This window comes from Hypanus sabinus, chromosome 17, assembly GCF_030144855.1.
Source record: "Hypanus sabinus isolate sHypSab1 chromosome 17, sHypSab1.hap1, whole genome shotgun sequence".
In the NCBI taxonomy this organism is placed as follows: domain Eukaryota; kingdom Metazoa; phylum Chordata; class Chondrichthyes; order Myliobatiformes; family Dasyatidae; genus Hypanus; species Hypanus sabinus.
This window is the reverse complement of record NC_082722.1, coordinates 31,944,566-31,961,348: the sequence shown is the minus strand read 5'-3', so window position 1 is coordinate 31,961,348 and position 16,783 is coordinate 31,944,566. Positions and strand designations below refer to the sequence as shown.

Below are 16,783 nucleotides of genomic sequence, written 5' to 3'. Positions count from 1 at the left end.
ACATTGTATTAGGTATTATAAGTAATCTAGAGATGATTTAAAGTATACGAGAGGATGTGCGTGAGTTATCGTGGATCGGGATAGAAAAAAATCGGAAGTTCTCTTACTAAGTAAGTCGGAACAGGTACATCCGGTATTATTTAGCATCAGTTAGTCAAATGTTTGTCTTAGTATATGGTTTATATTTGACCTTTCTATACCAATAGAACACAAGAACGTATGTTTTGGCGCCGGGCTCGGGAAGTTCCCGAGTTCAATCTAGTGACAGACCACTTCCGAGTGTGCTCCCCATCTGTGGCGGGTTGATGTGGAGGATCAAAAACACAGAACCCCAAAACCCAATAATTAAACCACTGCGCTGCTTAGTAATAATTGTAGCTTTCATCGGGCAGGGCCTTTCTCACTTTATCCTTTAAAATCGTTCTGATCGTTGACTGATGTAGCCTAACTCTTTTCCAATGACCGATGGCATTTCACCTCTTTCCAATCGCTTTATTATTTCCACTTTATTCCCAATCGTGATTATTTTTGTGAACAGAAACGCTGTGGATTCAGAGTTCTGCCGCTGGGTCCTAATGTCCACCGCACTGTGACAGGTTAAATAAGATCTGGGGTTCCGCTGGGTCCTAAGCTCCACCGCATTGAGACAGGTTGAATAAGGGACATGAGCATCCGCGTTTTTTGGTATCTGCGATGGTTCCCAGAACCAATCTCTCACAGATAAGGAGGGCTGACTGTACTATATTCACTATTTTTTCCCCCAGATTTTTAGCATCTAACTTTTGCTTTACAATTACAATCTTACGTAAGTTCATGAATCTCAAACATTAAGTCAGTTTTTCCCTCCACAAAACAGACAGGTGCTGCCTGGAATGCTGAGTAAATTTGACAGATTTTTCTGATTTTTATATACATTTCTGTTCAAACTTATGTTCCACTAAAGTTTAACATAAGAATTCAGTTATAGACTTGAAAAGCTGTTGTAATATTTTAAGAGTACAATCGTTGGTGATTAGAGATGGCAAAAGAAATGTACTGATTCTGTTGTTCCTTTTTATATTTCCCCAAGTTTGATCATTTTTGTGCAATTCTACCCCTTTGACTTGTTCTGTTATTGTTTATATGATTTCCAGATTGTTTATTGGCATTTCCAGTAGACAAGTGTAAAGGAGAATGGAATAATTGATACTTCAGATCCAATGTAGCACAAAAGAAAACACAATAAGATAAACACATTAATAAAAAACACAATAAATATGAATACATAAGATAGCCCATAAGACATAGGAGCAGAATTAGGCCATTTGGCCCATTGAGTCTGCTCTACCATTCAAGCATGGCGGATCTTTTTTCCCTTCCTCAGTCCCACTCTCCAGCCTTCTCTCTGTAACCGTAGACGTGTCCAATCAAGAACCTAACAAACTCTGCCTTAAATACACCCAACGTCTTGGCCTCCACAGCTGCCTGTGGTAATAAATTGCGCAAATTCACCACCCTTTGGCTAAAGAAACTGCTCTGCATCTCCATTTTAAATGGACACCCCTCTAACCTGAGATTGTGCTATCTTTTCCTAGCCTCCCCCACCATAGAAAACATCCTTTCCAAATCTGCTCTGTCTAGGCCTTTCAAAATTTGGAAGGTTTCAGTGAGATCCTCCTCATCCTTCTCAATTCCAGTGAGTACAGACCCAGAGCTATCAAACGTTCTTTGTATGATAACCCTTTCCTTCCCCGAATCATCTTTGTGAACCTCCACTGGACCCTCTTCAATGCCAGCACATCTTTGATGAGCACCTCAGAATTGTTGACAATACTCAAGGTGAGGCATTACCAGTGCCTTATAAAGCCTCAGCATCATATCCCTGCTCTTGTATTCTAGGCCTCTTGAAATGAATGCAAACATTGCATTTGCCTTCCTCACCACTGACTCTACTTGCAAGTTAACCTTTAGGGTGTTCTGCACAAGGACTCCCAAGTCCCCTTGCATCTCCTTGGAATTTCTCACTGTTTAGAAAATAGTCTGCACATTTATTTCTTCCACTAAAATGCGTGATCATTCATTTTCCAACATTGTATTTCATTTGCCACTCTCTTGCCCATTCTCCTAATCTGTCTAAGTCCTTCTGCAGCCTTCCTGTTTCCTCAACACTACCTGCCCCTTCACCAATCTTCGTATCATTTGCAAACTTGGCAACAAAGCCATCTATTCCATCATCTAAATCATCGATGTACAGCATAAAGTGGTTCTAATAGCGACCCCAGTGGAACACCACTAGTCACTGGCAGCCAACCAGCAAACTCACTGCTTGCTGCCTATCAGCCAATGCTCTCACCATGCCAGTAACTGTAATACTTTGGGCACCGGTAGGCAGACTCATGTGTGGCACCTTATCAGAGGCCTGATAGTCCAAATATACAACATCCACTGCACTCCCCTTATCTATCCATGTGTAATCTCAAAGAATTCAGAAAGGTTTGTCAAGCAAGATTTTCAGTTAAGGAACCATGCTGACTTTGTCCTGTGTCACCAACTACTCCATAACCTCATCCTTAACAATTGACTCTAACATCTTCCCAATCACTGAGGTCAGGTTAACTGGTCTATAATTTCCTTTCTGCTGCCTTCCTCCTTTCTTAAAGGTTGGAGTGACATTTGCAATTTTCCAGTCTTCTGGCACCATGCCAGAATCCAATAATATTTGAAAGATCATTGCTAATAGCTCCACAGTCTCTACCACCAGCTCTTTCAGAGCCCTAGAGTGCAGTTCATCTGATCTGGGTGACTTCTGTAACCTCAGGTCTCTGAGCTTTTTGAGCACCTTCTCCCTTGTAATAGTAACTGCACTCACTTCTCATCCCTCACACCCTTCAATATCTGGCACGCTGCTAGTGTCTTCCACAGTGAAGACTAATGCAAAATAGTCATTTTGTTCATCTGCCATTTCCTTGGCCCCTGTTATTATTTCTGTGGTCTCATTTTCTAGCGGTACTATATCCATTCTCATCTCTCTTTTATTTTTTACATACTTGAAAAAGCTTTTACTGTCCACTTTGATATTGTTTGCTAGCTTGCTTTCATATTTCATCTTTTCCCTCTAATGATTCTTTTAGTTGCTCTCTGTAGGGCTTTAAGAGCTTCCCAACACTCTTGTCTTCCCACTAATTTTTGTTTTGTTGTATGCCCTCTCTTCTGATTTATATTAACTTTGACTTCGTCAGCCACGGTTGTACTATTGTGCCATTTCAGTATCGCTTTATGTTTAGAATACATCTATCCCGCACTTTCCTCATTTTTCCAAGAAACTCATTCCATTGCTGCTCTGCTGTCATCCCTGCCAGCATCTCCTTCCAATTTACTTTGGCCAGCTCCTCTCATACCGCTATAATTTCTTTTATTCCACAGAAATACTGCTACGTCAGACTTTACTTTCTCCCTATCAAATTTAAAGTTGAACTCACTCATATTGTGATCGCTGTCTCCTAAGGGTTCTTTTACCTTAAGCTCCCTAATCACCTCTGGTTCATTACATAACACACAATCCAGTATAGCTGATCCACCAGTATAGGCTTAACATTAAACTGCTATAAAAAGCCATCTCATAGGCATTGAACAAACTCACTCTCTTTTTGAGATCCATTCTAACCTGATTTTCCCAATCGACCTACATTTTGAAATCTCCCATGACTATCATAACATTGCCCTTTTGACACGCCTTTTCTATTTCCTGTTGAAATCTTCCGTCCACATCGCAGCTGCTGTTTAAGGCCTGTATATAACTACCATCGGTCCTTTTACCCTTGCAGTTTCTTAACTCAATCCACAAGGATTCAACATTTTCCAATCCTATGTCACATCTTTCTACTGATTTGATGCCATTATTTACCAACAGAACTATGCCACCCCTCTGCCAACCTTACTATCCCTCAGATACAGCATGTAACCTCGGACATTCAGCTCCCAACTACAACCATCCTTCAGCCACAATTCAGTGATGGCCACAACATCGTACCTGACTATCTGTAATAGTGCAACAAGATCATCCACCTTATTTCTTATACACTGTGCATTGAAATATAACACTTTGAGTGCTGCATTTGCTACCCTTTATGACTCTGCATCACTATTGCACTGATACTCACCATGTTGGCTGCAATTATGTTCTATCATCTGCCTGCCCTTCCTGACAGTCTAACTGCACCCTATCTTTGCTTAATAGCTCTAACAAACTTGCCCGCAAGAATATTGTCCCCCTCGGGTTCAGGTGCAACCCGTCCCTTTTGAACAGGTCGTACCTCCCACAGAAAAGATCCCAATGATCCAAAAACCCGAAGCCTTGCCCTCTGCACCAGCTTCTCAGCTACACATTAATTTGCCATATCATCCTGTTTCTATTCTCACTGGCATTTGGCATGAGCAGCAATCCAGAAATTACAGGCTGTCCCTGGGTTACGTATGAGTTCTGTTCCTGAGTCCGTCTTTAAGTCGGATTTGTACGTAAGTCGGAACAAGTACATCCAGTATTATTTAGCGTCAGTTCATCAAACGTTTGTCTGAGTATATAGTATATATTTTGCCTTTTTATGCATATAAAACACTTAAGAAACTATGTATTCCAATAATTAAACCACTGCGTTGCTTAGTAATAATTGTAGCTTTTACGGGGCAAGGCCTTTCACATGCTCCATTATTCTCACTTTATCCGTTATCCTTTAAAATTGTTCCAATCGTTGACCGACTGTAGCCTAATGCTTTTCCAATGACTGATGGCATTTCATCTCTTTCCAAACGCTTTATTATTTCCACTTTATTTTCAATCATGATCGCTTCCCATCGATGGAACAGAAACACTGCAGGTGGCGGGTCCCGACCTGCGCCGGCTCCTGAGGTCCACTGGGTCCTAAGGACCACAGCACTTAATTGCCCGGGTGCTAAACTGCACCGCACTGAGACAGGTTAAATGGGACAAGTGGGGGCTGTGCTGGGTTTGAATATTTGATCCTCCACAATATTCCGCGTGGGAATTTAAACTGGAGGTGGCAGTGTTCTTTTTTTAATGACGTCAGGGGAGCAGGGTCAGGGTGAATCTTACTAAGAAAAATTTAAGCCAAATAGAAAGTTACACACTCAACACAGTGTCAATGGCAACGACTTAAAATGGCCGACTGTGTTCTCTTTCCTCGGTTTCTAAGAACGAGTTGTCCGTAAGTCGGACGTTCGTAACTCGGGGACTACCTGTACCACAATTCAGAAATACAGTCGGCCCTCCTCATCAGTGGGGGATTGGTTCTGGGACCTCCTGCGGATACCAAAAAAAGAGGATGCTCAAGTCCCTTATATAAAATGGCATTGTATTTGCATATAACCTACACGCATCCTCCTGTATACTTTAAATCATCTCTAGATCACTTATAATACCTAATACAATGTAAATTCTATGTAAATAGTTGTTATACTGTACTGTTTAGGGAATAATGACAAGAAAAAAAAAGTCTGTACATGTTCAGTACAGATGCAATCATCGTAGCTCTTTTGGGAACTCTGATGCTGCCCCAGCATCCGTCGATCCCAATTCTCCCGTAATCTTTAAGTTCTTGAGGCTGTAGCACTTTACATAGCTAGCCAGCCATCCCTTACTAGCCTTAAACTCCTTCCTCTCGCTCACAACACAAGTAGCGAACAAACAAGACGCGAGGCGAACAGTGCTCAACTTCTGGGCTTTCCCAATCCGCACATATGGAACCCTCAGATAAGGAGGGCCGACTGTATGCAAGATAGCTTGTATACTGAACCTTAATTGGTTGTATGTCCATAAAGTGACACTAGACACAGAAGAATCTGTGTGTGGACAGTGTGGAAGACTATCAGAGGGATTTGGACCAGCTGACAAATTGCAGATGGAATATAAGGTAGACAAGTGCGAGCTGTGTACTTTGGTAGGACCAACCACGGTAGGTCTTACACAGTGAATGCTAGGGCACTGAGGAGTGCTGTAGAACAAAGGGATCTAGGAATGTAGGTCCAAAAGTCATTGAAAGTAGCGTCCCAGGTAGATAGGGTTATGAAGAAAGCTTTTGATACATTGGCCTCATAAATTAAAGTATTGAGTACAGGAGATGGGATGTTATGTTGAAGTTGGTGAGCCCTAATTTGGAATATTGTGTGCAGGAAAGATGTAAAAAAGATTGAAAGAGTACAGAGAAAATTTACAAGGTTGTTGCCGCTTCTGGAGGACCTGAGTTATAAGGAAAGATTAGATAGGTTAGGACTTTATTCCTTGGAATGTAGAAGACTGAGCAGAGATTTGGTGGAGGTATACAAAATTATGAGTGGTATAGATAGGGTTAATGAAAGGAGGATTTTTCCATGGAGGTTGGATGGAACTACAACTAGAGGTCATGGATTAAGGGCGAAAGTTGAAAAGTTTTAGGGAAATATGAGGGAAAACATCTTAATTCAGAGAGTGGGGAATGAGCTGCTAGTGCAAGTAGCGCATGTGAGCTCGATTTCAATGTTTAAGAGAAGTTTGGATAGGTATATGGATGGTAGGGCTATGGTCCTGGTGCAGTTTGATGGATGTAGGCAGTTTAAATGGTGGGCCTTGGGTATTGTTTGTATTATTTATGACTCAATTAAAAGATGAAGTAGTAATGTAGAGGGAACTTGAAGCTCTCAGCACCATTGATGTAAACAGGAGCATGTGCACTCCACTTCCCTTTCTAATATGGATGTCTTTACTGTCCAGATGGTCCGAGGTGAGTGCAGAGCTAGAGAAATGGACTTCACTGTGGACCTGTTTGAGCAGTAGGTGAATTGCAGTAGGTCAGATTGTCTGGGGGGGCTGGAGGTAATGTGTGCCACAATCAGCCTTCATGATGGTGAATGTCAGAGCCACCAGGTAGTAGTTACTGAAGCATATTACCTTATATTTCTTAGGTACCGGATGATGTGGAGGCTTTGCAAACAGCTTCAGAAGAGGTTTACTAGGATGCTGTCTGGATTAGAGAAGAGCTTTAAGAGGAGGTTGGATTAATTTGTGTTTACACTGGAGCATCGGAGGCTGAGGGGAGACCTGATAGAGTTTATAAATCATGAGAGGCAGTAGCTGCCAGAATCTTTTTCCCAAACTAAAAATGCCAAGTGCTAGAGGATATGGATTTAATGTAACAGGGAGAAAATTAAAGGAGTGGGACATATTCGTTAGAGAGTGGCCCATAGATCAGAGATCCTATTATGAGCTGTTTCTCTAACAATACAGTTTTAAGACTTAGATTAAGCCCCTTGTTTTCGATACAGTCAATCATACATTTAAGTCATGAGTGGATATTTAAAATCTGTGAACTTGGGATTTTTTTCCCTGTAGCTATGTGTAGTATGTCTGCCTTAGACCTCCTTATTTTGCAGTTATACTAATAATTGGTGTCATCTCCCATTTCCACCAACTGCAGTATGTGTGCTGGTGTAATCTGCTGTAATCTTGGTGATTTTGATTCACACAAGTTAAACAGTGGTATTGGATGCTTAGTATGTCACAACTGGGCAATCAAGATATCAAGGTATTCGAGACTACAAATTATATAAATTTGGTAGTTAAATGTTTTGTGCCACCTTTCCTCTTCTTTAATAATTATCTAATTAGTAATAAATGTTCACCTGTGATGAATGTATTACTCTACATAATGAAAAGTTGCTGAATGTCCATTCACCTATGACATGTACCTCCGTATCCAGGAAGAAATAATACTATGCCATTGAATAATTGAATAATTCATTTTCTGCACGTATGAGTTTACACATTCCCATTGGGAAATTCATTCCTTGACATCTCAGCAGGATTATTCTTTTCCAAACAGCTGTTTTACGGCATCTTTCTCCCTACCCTATTGGTGGATTTTTGTTTTTCCATTCTTGTTTTTCTAGTGTAAAACTCTCTCAGGTGACAGTAGTTTTACATTGGAGATTACAGGAAAACGATCAAGAAAATGTACAATGTGAATCAGATACATCTTTTAACTTATTTTCTGGACCTGTCCTTAACATTTTAAAGATCTTTCCTTTCCTCTTCCTTCTACTTTTTCCACCCCTTCTACCCACCCTTCCCCAATTCCCTTCTCTATTTATCTTATCCCATCCCTGTTTTTCTCTTCATTTCATTCTTCAACTTTCTCAGCCTTTTTTCTTTTCTTTGTCCTGCCTGCTGCACAGAGTTCCACCTTGAGTTATGCTATTGTAGTCTATGAGTGACGCAGAATATAACCAAGGAGGGTTAAGCTGTTGCCAACTTCAGAAATCATTGATCTGAGCTCTTCAGAATTATTTTTCCAAATGCAGAAAATTTAGTTTTAAAGTTGCAGCATTGAATCTTAGTCTTTGGTTTATAATCTCTATTGTTGTTTATTGTTGAATAATACTGTATAACTACTGCAAAATTTTTGGCAACATAGCCCTGCCTGAATTACCTGTCAAATCAAAGTGCACAGAGTCATGGAGCACCACCCACAGAAAAGGCTCTTCACTCCATTTAGTCCAAACCAAACTGTTATTCTGCCTAGTCCCATCGACCTGCATCTGAACCATAAATTTCCATACCCCTCCTTATAGACAAAATTTATAAAAAAACAAATCTGGGATCCCTAATTTTTTTTGGGTAATGGATCAATGGTCATCAACACAAGGACAAAGCAAATTGGCTATATACATGTGTCTGGAATTGGAGAAATACATTAATTTGAGGTTTGTAAGATGCTAGAGATGGAGTAGATCCATGAAGTGCTTTGAACACAATGGTAAGATTTTATAATTTGTTAAGGGAATGAAATATAAAGTGTTTTCAGTTGAGACTTGCAGGCACTTCTGCTGTGCAAAATACCTCCCTCATCAATCTGCTTTAGACTTACCCAAGAATCAGGAGATTTTTTTTTTGATTACGCAATTAATCACTTTTTTAATATCTTCCAATTTATTATTTTAAACTGCAACCTAAATGATAACTGTTTTTGTAATTTACTGCTTGTATTTTCTATTCCCTAATTTTAAGATATTTGAGAAAATGGAAAATAGTTGTCACCCAAACAACAGTACTTGCAGGCCACCATTAAATACAACTGAATATAACTTGAGTTATGTGCTCAAAATGCTGGTGGAACACAGCAGGCCAGGCTGCCTTTTGCGTGTGTTGTTTGAATTTCCAGCATCTGCAGATTTCCTCGTGTTTGAGTTATGTGCTGTCAGTTTGTATGCGGCTCTTAATCCCCGCTCTCTGGTCTTTTGTGACTCAGGTGGCTTTCTAGTTTGCCATCAATTTCTTGAGATCAAGATGAGGTAAGGCAAAAAGTAGAAGATCCTTCCAGCTTTCAGGTCTGTGGCTGGATGTTGTGGTACTGTTTCTTTTTAGAGGTTCGAGCATCTTGTGTTCAGGTATTTTACATTAGGACAAACTAAGAGTAACAACAGGTGGCTCAATGTAATCTGTATTGGCCATTGACGGTCTCAGTTCTTAAACTTTTCTGTCGACAGAAAGGAACCCCCTTTTTGGATGAACTCACAAACAAGGCCCAAATCTATCTTGTTTACAGATAAGTCATCCAACCATCTTGTTTCTGATACCCCATCACACTTGCTGGAGCTGGGAAAAGAAAGGATGTGATACTTTTGGTGATTAGTTTGACATTAAGAGAAATCTCAGGGTGTTATGTCATTGCACATTGACCAAACATGCTCCTTGTTCCAATCTCTAAGGTTTTATATGGCATTGTATTTCCTGTAACTTCCTCTGGTCTGAGAGCCTTTAGGTTTCTCCTGACTTGTGTCTGGCTCCCACTTCATCCCACTGTTATAATCTTATCAGCTAAGTTCAGGAATTTCCTTCCTGCATTCTGACCTTTCATTAATATCCTCTATTTTCATTCACCCTCTTCCTGCTTTGGCTCATTTTTCATCTCTCTCTGATTTCACCTCCCCAACCTTTCTCCTCCCTTAAAGGAGACACACGAATGCTGGTTTTCAAAATTGCTGACAAATTTGTAGACTTGCAGGGGCACATTCAGGGGGAAAAAAAATTGTTTCTGTTCTTCCCCCACCCATTGCACCAGTCAGACCATCAGAGGAAAAATGGTTAACCAAGCTGCTGGCAGACTTTGTTACACAAACAAGATGATTCTGGCCCCCATGGTGCGTGTGGGCACGTTACCCATGAGATTACTGGCACTCGACTATGGAGCAGATATCGTCTACTGTGAGGTAAGGAAAACTTCCTGTGTTAATCCTGGAGATGGGGAAGTATGCTTGGCAATGTAATATGGGGGTATTTACAACAGTGGCACTTGTCACGTGCTTATAGTATAAATTCCTCCAAAAAATATTTGTCATGCTTTCTTCCGCTCTGTTGTTATTTTAGCTGTGACTAACATCCATGGATGAGTGGTTTTGGATCTGTGTTAAATGAAAAGTCTGAGAATATTCCTTGTCAAAGACCTAGTGTCACTTGTTCATTTACAGAGTAAACCATAAAAATGCTGTGAAAGCAAAACAGCCTCAACAAAGGAAAAGCAAGATTGTGACATTTGGTCCACACTTACATCAGAAGCACATGAAGGATTGTGGATTGTCTGTTCTGGTGCTTGAGCCGAGATATCTAGTAGATATCTACTAGTGATCTGTCTTCAGATTTTAATCTTCTTTCTTTGCCTTTATGTTAACAACATTGTCAAAATACCCTGTCAAAAAACTTAGCCTAAAAGTCTGCATCAGTGAGTTAGTCTGATTGAATAGATTTTTGTGAACACTTGAATAGAAACCCTCTAAGGAGAGCAAAGTGTAGCCTTGGAAGCTATAGTCAGCACAATAAACTGGATTCACGAAGCTTTGGCCACAGAGATTTCTTTAAAAAACACCAATCTTCCTGTCCTGACACAAAATATAAAAACTGCAGATTTGATATGGAACAATATACTCCATTAGCATGGAACCAATGTACTAGACCAGGGGTCGGCAACGTTTACCACTGAAAGAGCCAATATGGACCCATTTCCCACAGAAAAGAAAACACTGGGAGCCACAAAATGAAATAACACTGCATACAACGGGTTTTTTTTTTGCCTTTATGCTATGTATAAACAAACTATAATGTGTTGCATTTATGAAATTGATGAACTCCTGCAGAGAAAACAAAATTACATTTCTGCATGCAACAAAAACAATTTGAACTCCGAAAAAAAGACGTTGGGTTGAAGGTTACTCCATAGTTAGCCGACCTTGGATCGAAGAATTAAAAGAAAGCGCGCACTGGCGGGTGTCAGGCATTGGCAGTTGTGATGTATATTAATAGCGATAAAAAAACACGTTGTAGCGGTGTGCTACACGCAGCGCTAAAATAAAGATTGCAGTCAAAGGTAACTTTATTCGAACTAAACAGCCTTGCTTTAAAGCCTCCCTCAACCCGTCCCCGTGGGCGTGGATGCTTCAAAAGACACGTACTCACAACCCCCCCGTAGGCTATCTCCCTTAGCCGGAACGGTGGCTAATTGTGAGCCGGTTCGGATGTGCCAGGAAATGGTGTCTCCACAAAGTTTTCAGATTGTACAAGATCACCATAATCTTCAAATTTCGAATTACATTTCAAAAGCTAACAAACCACGGGGAGCCGCATCACAGAGATGAAAGAGCCACATGTGGCTCCGGAGCCGCAGGTTGCCGACCTCTGTACTAGACTTACTTTGACTGTTACATTTTGGTGCATACCGAATTGGGCACATTTGGAGAACAGAATCTCTGATTTGCTGGAACAGACTTGCTATGTTTTAAGCCAGAAGAGATTTGCACAGATTTAAACCAGAAGAGATTTTTGACAAAGAGTAAGTGTGATGACTCCCATGCACAGTGAGTTTTGACTACTCCTACTTAACGTTTGTTTTTGCAACACCAGGCTATTCCCACCAGCAGCCCTGCAGTTGCTTCCATTGTCACTGATGTGTTCCACAGTGATAACTGAATTATCTGTTCCTTTCAGATGCTGAATAATCAGTTATTTCCCTCCATGTATTTATTTTGATTTAATAAACATATTATTTCTCATATATTTACTTCTTCCTCAGTCATTTATACACTTCCTTATTGTTGGTTACTCTTGCTTTCCTTTTCTCTTTCCTGCACACTTTCACTCACCTTTTTATTTATTCTCCGCCTCTCACTCGATCTCTCTGTCTGTATTTTATCCCCTTTCAATTCTGTTAACTTTCCTATATTTCATGGAAGTGAAAACAGTAGGGGTGATGGGTCAAATTGAATACTTTCTTGACTTAGCCATGCAATTTCAGTCATCTCGCATCAGTTTTGTTTCTCCCTCTTCCTAGTTTTCTCTGGCAGCCTTGTCAGAAGGTATGCCTTATGTCTCTGTTTTGTGAATTTTGGTCCAAGCAGAAACTTGAGAATATAATTTTAACTTCAAATTGGAAATAAGCTTACTGGCATAAAAATATGTCTCCAAGTATTTGAAGCCAGGAATTAAGTTTGGTCGGAGAAATATTTTCATTTTCACTCAAGGGAGCAGCTGAGTGTCTGCAAATGATTAGATAAAAATATCAAAGCATTTATGGTACTGGGGCATAAATCAGGGCATGAGAAGGAGAATAGATTAAGTACAAGGTCAAGATTTTCCTAAAGGGACAAAAAATGCTATTGATTGTGTAACAAAAGAAATTATCTGACTGTACACTCAAACAGACAAAAATGGCAGATTTGGACCACAACGGTGCAGTCAGAGGATTTTCTACCTCACAGACAGCTCTTGGGGTCAGGATTGAACCCAGTTCATGGGAGCTGAGTGGAATTTTAACTGTTTACAAAAACATAATAGTTTACTTGCGTAACAAATACACAAAGTACAAACATTAAGTATTGACAAGACAGCAAAAAATTCAAATTACTACTGTCTATAAAACAGAAAATTCCCTGGGGAACCAACCACTCCCAGAGATCGGCCACTGTACCCACTGTGACCTCATGCCCCCTCTCCCAGGATAGCTGAGCACAAACGTATCCTCAGAGAAGGGCAAGCAGTCGCCCCTGGCAGAGCCATCAACTTTCCACTACCTAGACAGCTGAATGGCCATCTTGACCAGGCCCAGGAACAAGGCCACCAGTAGATTGTCCTCATGACACCACCTCCTTCCGTACTGGGTGCCCTTATACAAGGGGCACGTGCTGAAGTAGAGCCAGAACCTGAGCAGCAGCCCCTTCAGATACTCAAACTGGGGCTGCGACCTCTCGCACTCCACATAAGCCTGGTACACTGGCTCCTCCCGGCCACAGAATAGACAGGAGAATGGGGTGTCTGAACCTGCTTCAAAGACAATTGCACTGTACTGCCCTATGCAACACCTTCCATTCTGGGTCCCTAATGTACAGGGGAAAGAGCCCTGCATAAAGAGATTTCCACTAAGGATTTCCCTGAGTACTCCAGTTTCTTCCAACATGGCAGGTTAATTAGCTGCTGTAAAGCTGTAAATTGTTGTTGGTGTGTAGCTGAGTGATTGAATCTGGGGCAAGTTGACGGGAATATGGGGAAAATATACTATGGGGAAAACAGGGTGGGGAAATAGCATTGGTCTGTGAGCTGGAACAAATTTGAGTGTCCAATTAGTTCTCCTTTCCAGAGGAAATACAGAACTTTCATATTAGAATATGTTCACTAAGGGCCTGGTATATAATAGGTGAAGGAGTCCTTGATTTTCATATCAAGCAAGTAAAGTTTGTATGTTCTCAACTTCCAGGTCTTTGGACTTCCCTTTTCTTTAGATCTTTACTCATTTATTTCAAACTTTTCCCCATTAATCAACCAGAAATTCTGTTTCTCTCTTCCATAGGTCCTGCCTGAACTGCTGAGTATTTCCAGCATTTTCTGCTTTTTTATTGGCAATAATTTCATGAGCAAAAAATATTTCTTGCTGCATTACAATACTCACTAAATGAATCCTAATCTTAACGAAGGGCCTTGACCCAAAATGTTGACTTGTCTGTTTCCTTCTATGACTACTGCCTGACCCACTGAGTTCCTCTGGCTTTCTGTGGGTTACTCATGAAAAAAATTACTATATTTTAAACTGAGCACATTATGGTGAATAGTCTGTTATGGTAATCAAATCAGGAAACTTTAAGTTTGGTAATGTTAACTGTTTTCTGTAATACTGGATCTCAGTGAGTTAGGCAGAGGATACAGTGAAGTGATTCAAATGGGCTGGCCACTCATTGATTTTAATCCATTAATTTGTAATTATTAAAGTTTTCTGCAGATCTATGAATGATGTCTATTTATTATTGAAGTCTTATTGACCTTTTATAAATAAGCCAATGTCCAAAACAGCCAGCACACAATATTCAGGGCTCCAAGAAAGCTATCACAACCACAAGAAAAATATATTTGTTGACAGGATTTTTTGTGTATGAAGTAAGATGGTCTATTAAATGTCATTCCCAGTTCAGTTATATGTAATGCTTATTTTACAAGTGGTATTGTGCTGGAAAATTAAATATCGTCAGAAACCTTGAAGCATCTGGTCAAAGTTCAGAGTACCTTACTTATTAGGCATCTGTTAGTCTCGAGAGACCATGGATTTTTCCAGGGCGCAGACCTGGGCAGGGTTGTATGGGAGACCGGCAGTTGCCCATGCTACAAGTCTCCCCTCTCCACGCCACCGATGTTGTCCAAGGGAAGGGCAAGGGCCGATACAGCTTGGCACTACTGTCGTCACAGTGCAATGTGTGCTTAAGTGCCTTGCTCAAGGACACAACACGCTGCCTTAGCTGAGGCTCGAACTGTTCCAACGCCTTAACCACTTGGCCACTTAACTTATTATGACACTGAAAAAGTAACCCATCTCCCCTCCTTGGTTACATATATCCTTTAACTGACTTTCTCTTACATGATCATCAGCTCCCCGTTGATCCTTTTGATACCTACTGACAACAAGCAGTAACTTAAGCTTACAAGTTAACCAACCAATGTCTTTGATATGGGGGGGAAACTGAAGCACCCAAGGTCAAGGTCAAATGTGGGTTCCTGAAGCTGATGTAAAGACCTTAATTCACAATAAATTTATTTTGCAATAACAATATAACCATATATTGAAAAAATATAATTTTGAATCTACAGTTATGTGATTCTAAAACATTTCATTTAAAAGTATCTATTTAAAGTACATAAAACGTTAAACCTTCTGAAATGTGTCCTTATTTATTTTCTTACTTTCAGATTTACAGCATCTACAGTACTTTGAATTTATTCTTCAAATATTGCTTTCCTCTTCTATTTAAGAGAAAATTGATTTTGGGATAGAATGAGGATTCTATCAACCAGTCGTTAATCTAGTATATTTACCCTGCTGTTTTTCCTTTTAAGCACAGTCCTGATGTTAACAAAGTCTTTAAAAGGCTACAGTCAACAATAAACCTTTTCATAGTGGCTTTCAATGCTGCATTGTAATGGAAAACAGTAAAAATCTTTTTGAAAGTTGATTAAAATTTGGAACAATCAGCCTGCAAAACTATTGGGATGCAAAATTGCAGTTTGGCACTGTCACATAAAAAGAATACTGGACAGCTCAATCTCTTTTTATAAATCTTGGTAATATTTTGCAAAATAATAAGGTTAAACTGTGCCTTTGATATGCTTTGTTATTCAATTGATTAACTAATTTGGCAATGATTAATATAGCAGCAAGACTGAATTTAATCACTTTTTCCCCACTTTTAAATAGGAATTGATTGATTTGAAAATGATTCAGTGTAGGAGAGTTGTCAATGGTGAGTTGGCAAGCTAATTTTTCCTTGATATGTCTTCTGTTTCCTGCACCTTTCTTAGAAATGGTAATTTTAATAAGAGATCAATCAAAAAAATCGAGCAAGCTGTGATAATGAGAGGCATCAGCTATTCTGCATAGACTGGGATAATACAAAGGGCACAGAAGGGAAATTTGTTCTGGTGTGTGTCTAGTGAAATTTTATCAGAATGTTTATAGCCCAGCCAGGCAGGGAGGCACTACTGAATCTGGTTCTGGGAGTCAAGTGAAGTAAGTGTCAGTGGGTGATTATTAAGGAAACTGTGATCATAGTATCATAAGATATAGTTTAACTGTGGAATAGGATAAGGAACTAAAGGTAAAGCACATCACATTGGGAGGTTTGAAAGCGATTGGCCTCGCCACTGAATAGCAGGAAAAAATTGTAATTGAATCGTAATTGAGCAGGGTTTGAAGAAGTCTTGGTTTTACCCAAAATAAGGCGGCTTTCAAAATAAGATGCAAGTAAGATGCCTCAATTGAGACCTTGTCTACAGAGGCAGTTTAAGTTGTGCTAATTAGTTTGCTTTTCAAGCTTCTGATAAAGCACTTGTAATAAGCTGTGGGAAACTTAAGCTAACAAGATTTGGCTTTATTGAAACATGAAATCTTCATCATGCAGCATAAATGGACACTATAAAAGATTTCAGGGAATTAAGTGATAACTGAGTATTTATTAACAAAACTGACAATGTATTTATCAGCAATAATAAGAATTTCATGTGATTACCCAAATTTAAACAAACTTAAAAACTTAATTACTGATTAAAATGACTGATAACTTAAATATTGACTGGTTTAAGATGGTTCTCTTCTATCTATTCAAAGTTTTAATGCATGCCTGTGCATACACGTTAGAAACTGAGTACAATTTAAGGAACCTTGCAAACCCAATACGATCGGTAGAATCTCGCAGTTTCAAACTGGATCCATGATTGAAATTTGAATTAACT

The 16,783-nt window shown here is 39.8% G+C and overlaps 1 protein-coding gene across 5 annotated transcripts in view; it reads left to right on the top strand.

Moving 5' to 3' along the window:
* The window catches only part of dus2 (dihydrouridine synthase 2), a 123,689-nt gene that overhangs the window by 2,988 nt on the left and 103,918 nt on the right, over positions 1 to 16,783 (top strand). For 2 of the 5 annotated variants that reach the window (XM_059992803.1, XM_059992802.1), the window contains exons 2-4: positions 6,934 to 7,020; positions 10,089 to 10,236; positions 15,750 to 15,795. In XM_059992803.1, the coding sequence (XP_059848786.1) occupies positions 6,941 to 7,020; positions 10,089 to 10,236; positions 15,750 to 15,795 (274 nt within the window). In that variant the 5' untranslated portion in view covers positions 6,934 to 6,940. The remainder of the gene's footprint in view (positions 1 to 6,933; positions 7,021 to 10,088; positions 10,237 to 15,749; positions 15,796 to 16,783) is intronic. The other 3 variants (XM_059992806.1, XM_059992804.1, XM_059992805.1) reach the window with 3 other exon arrangements.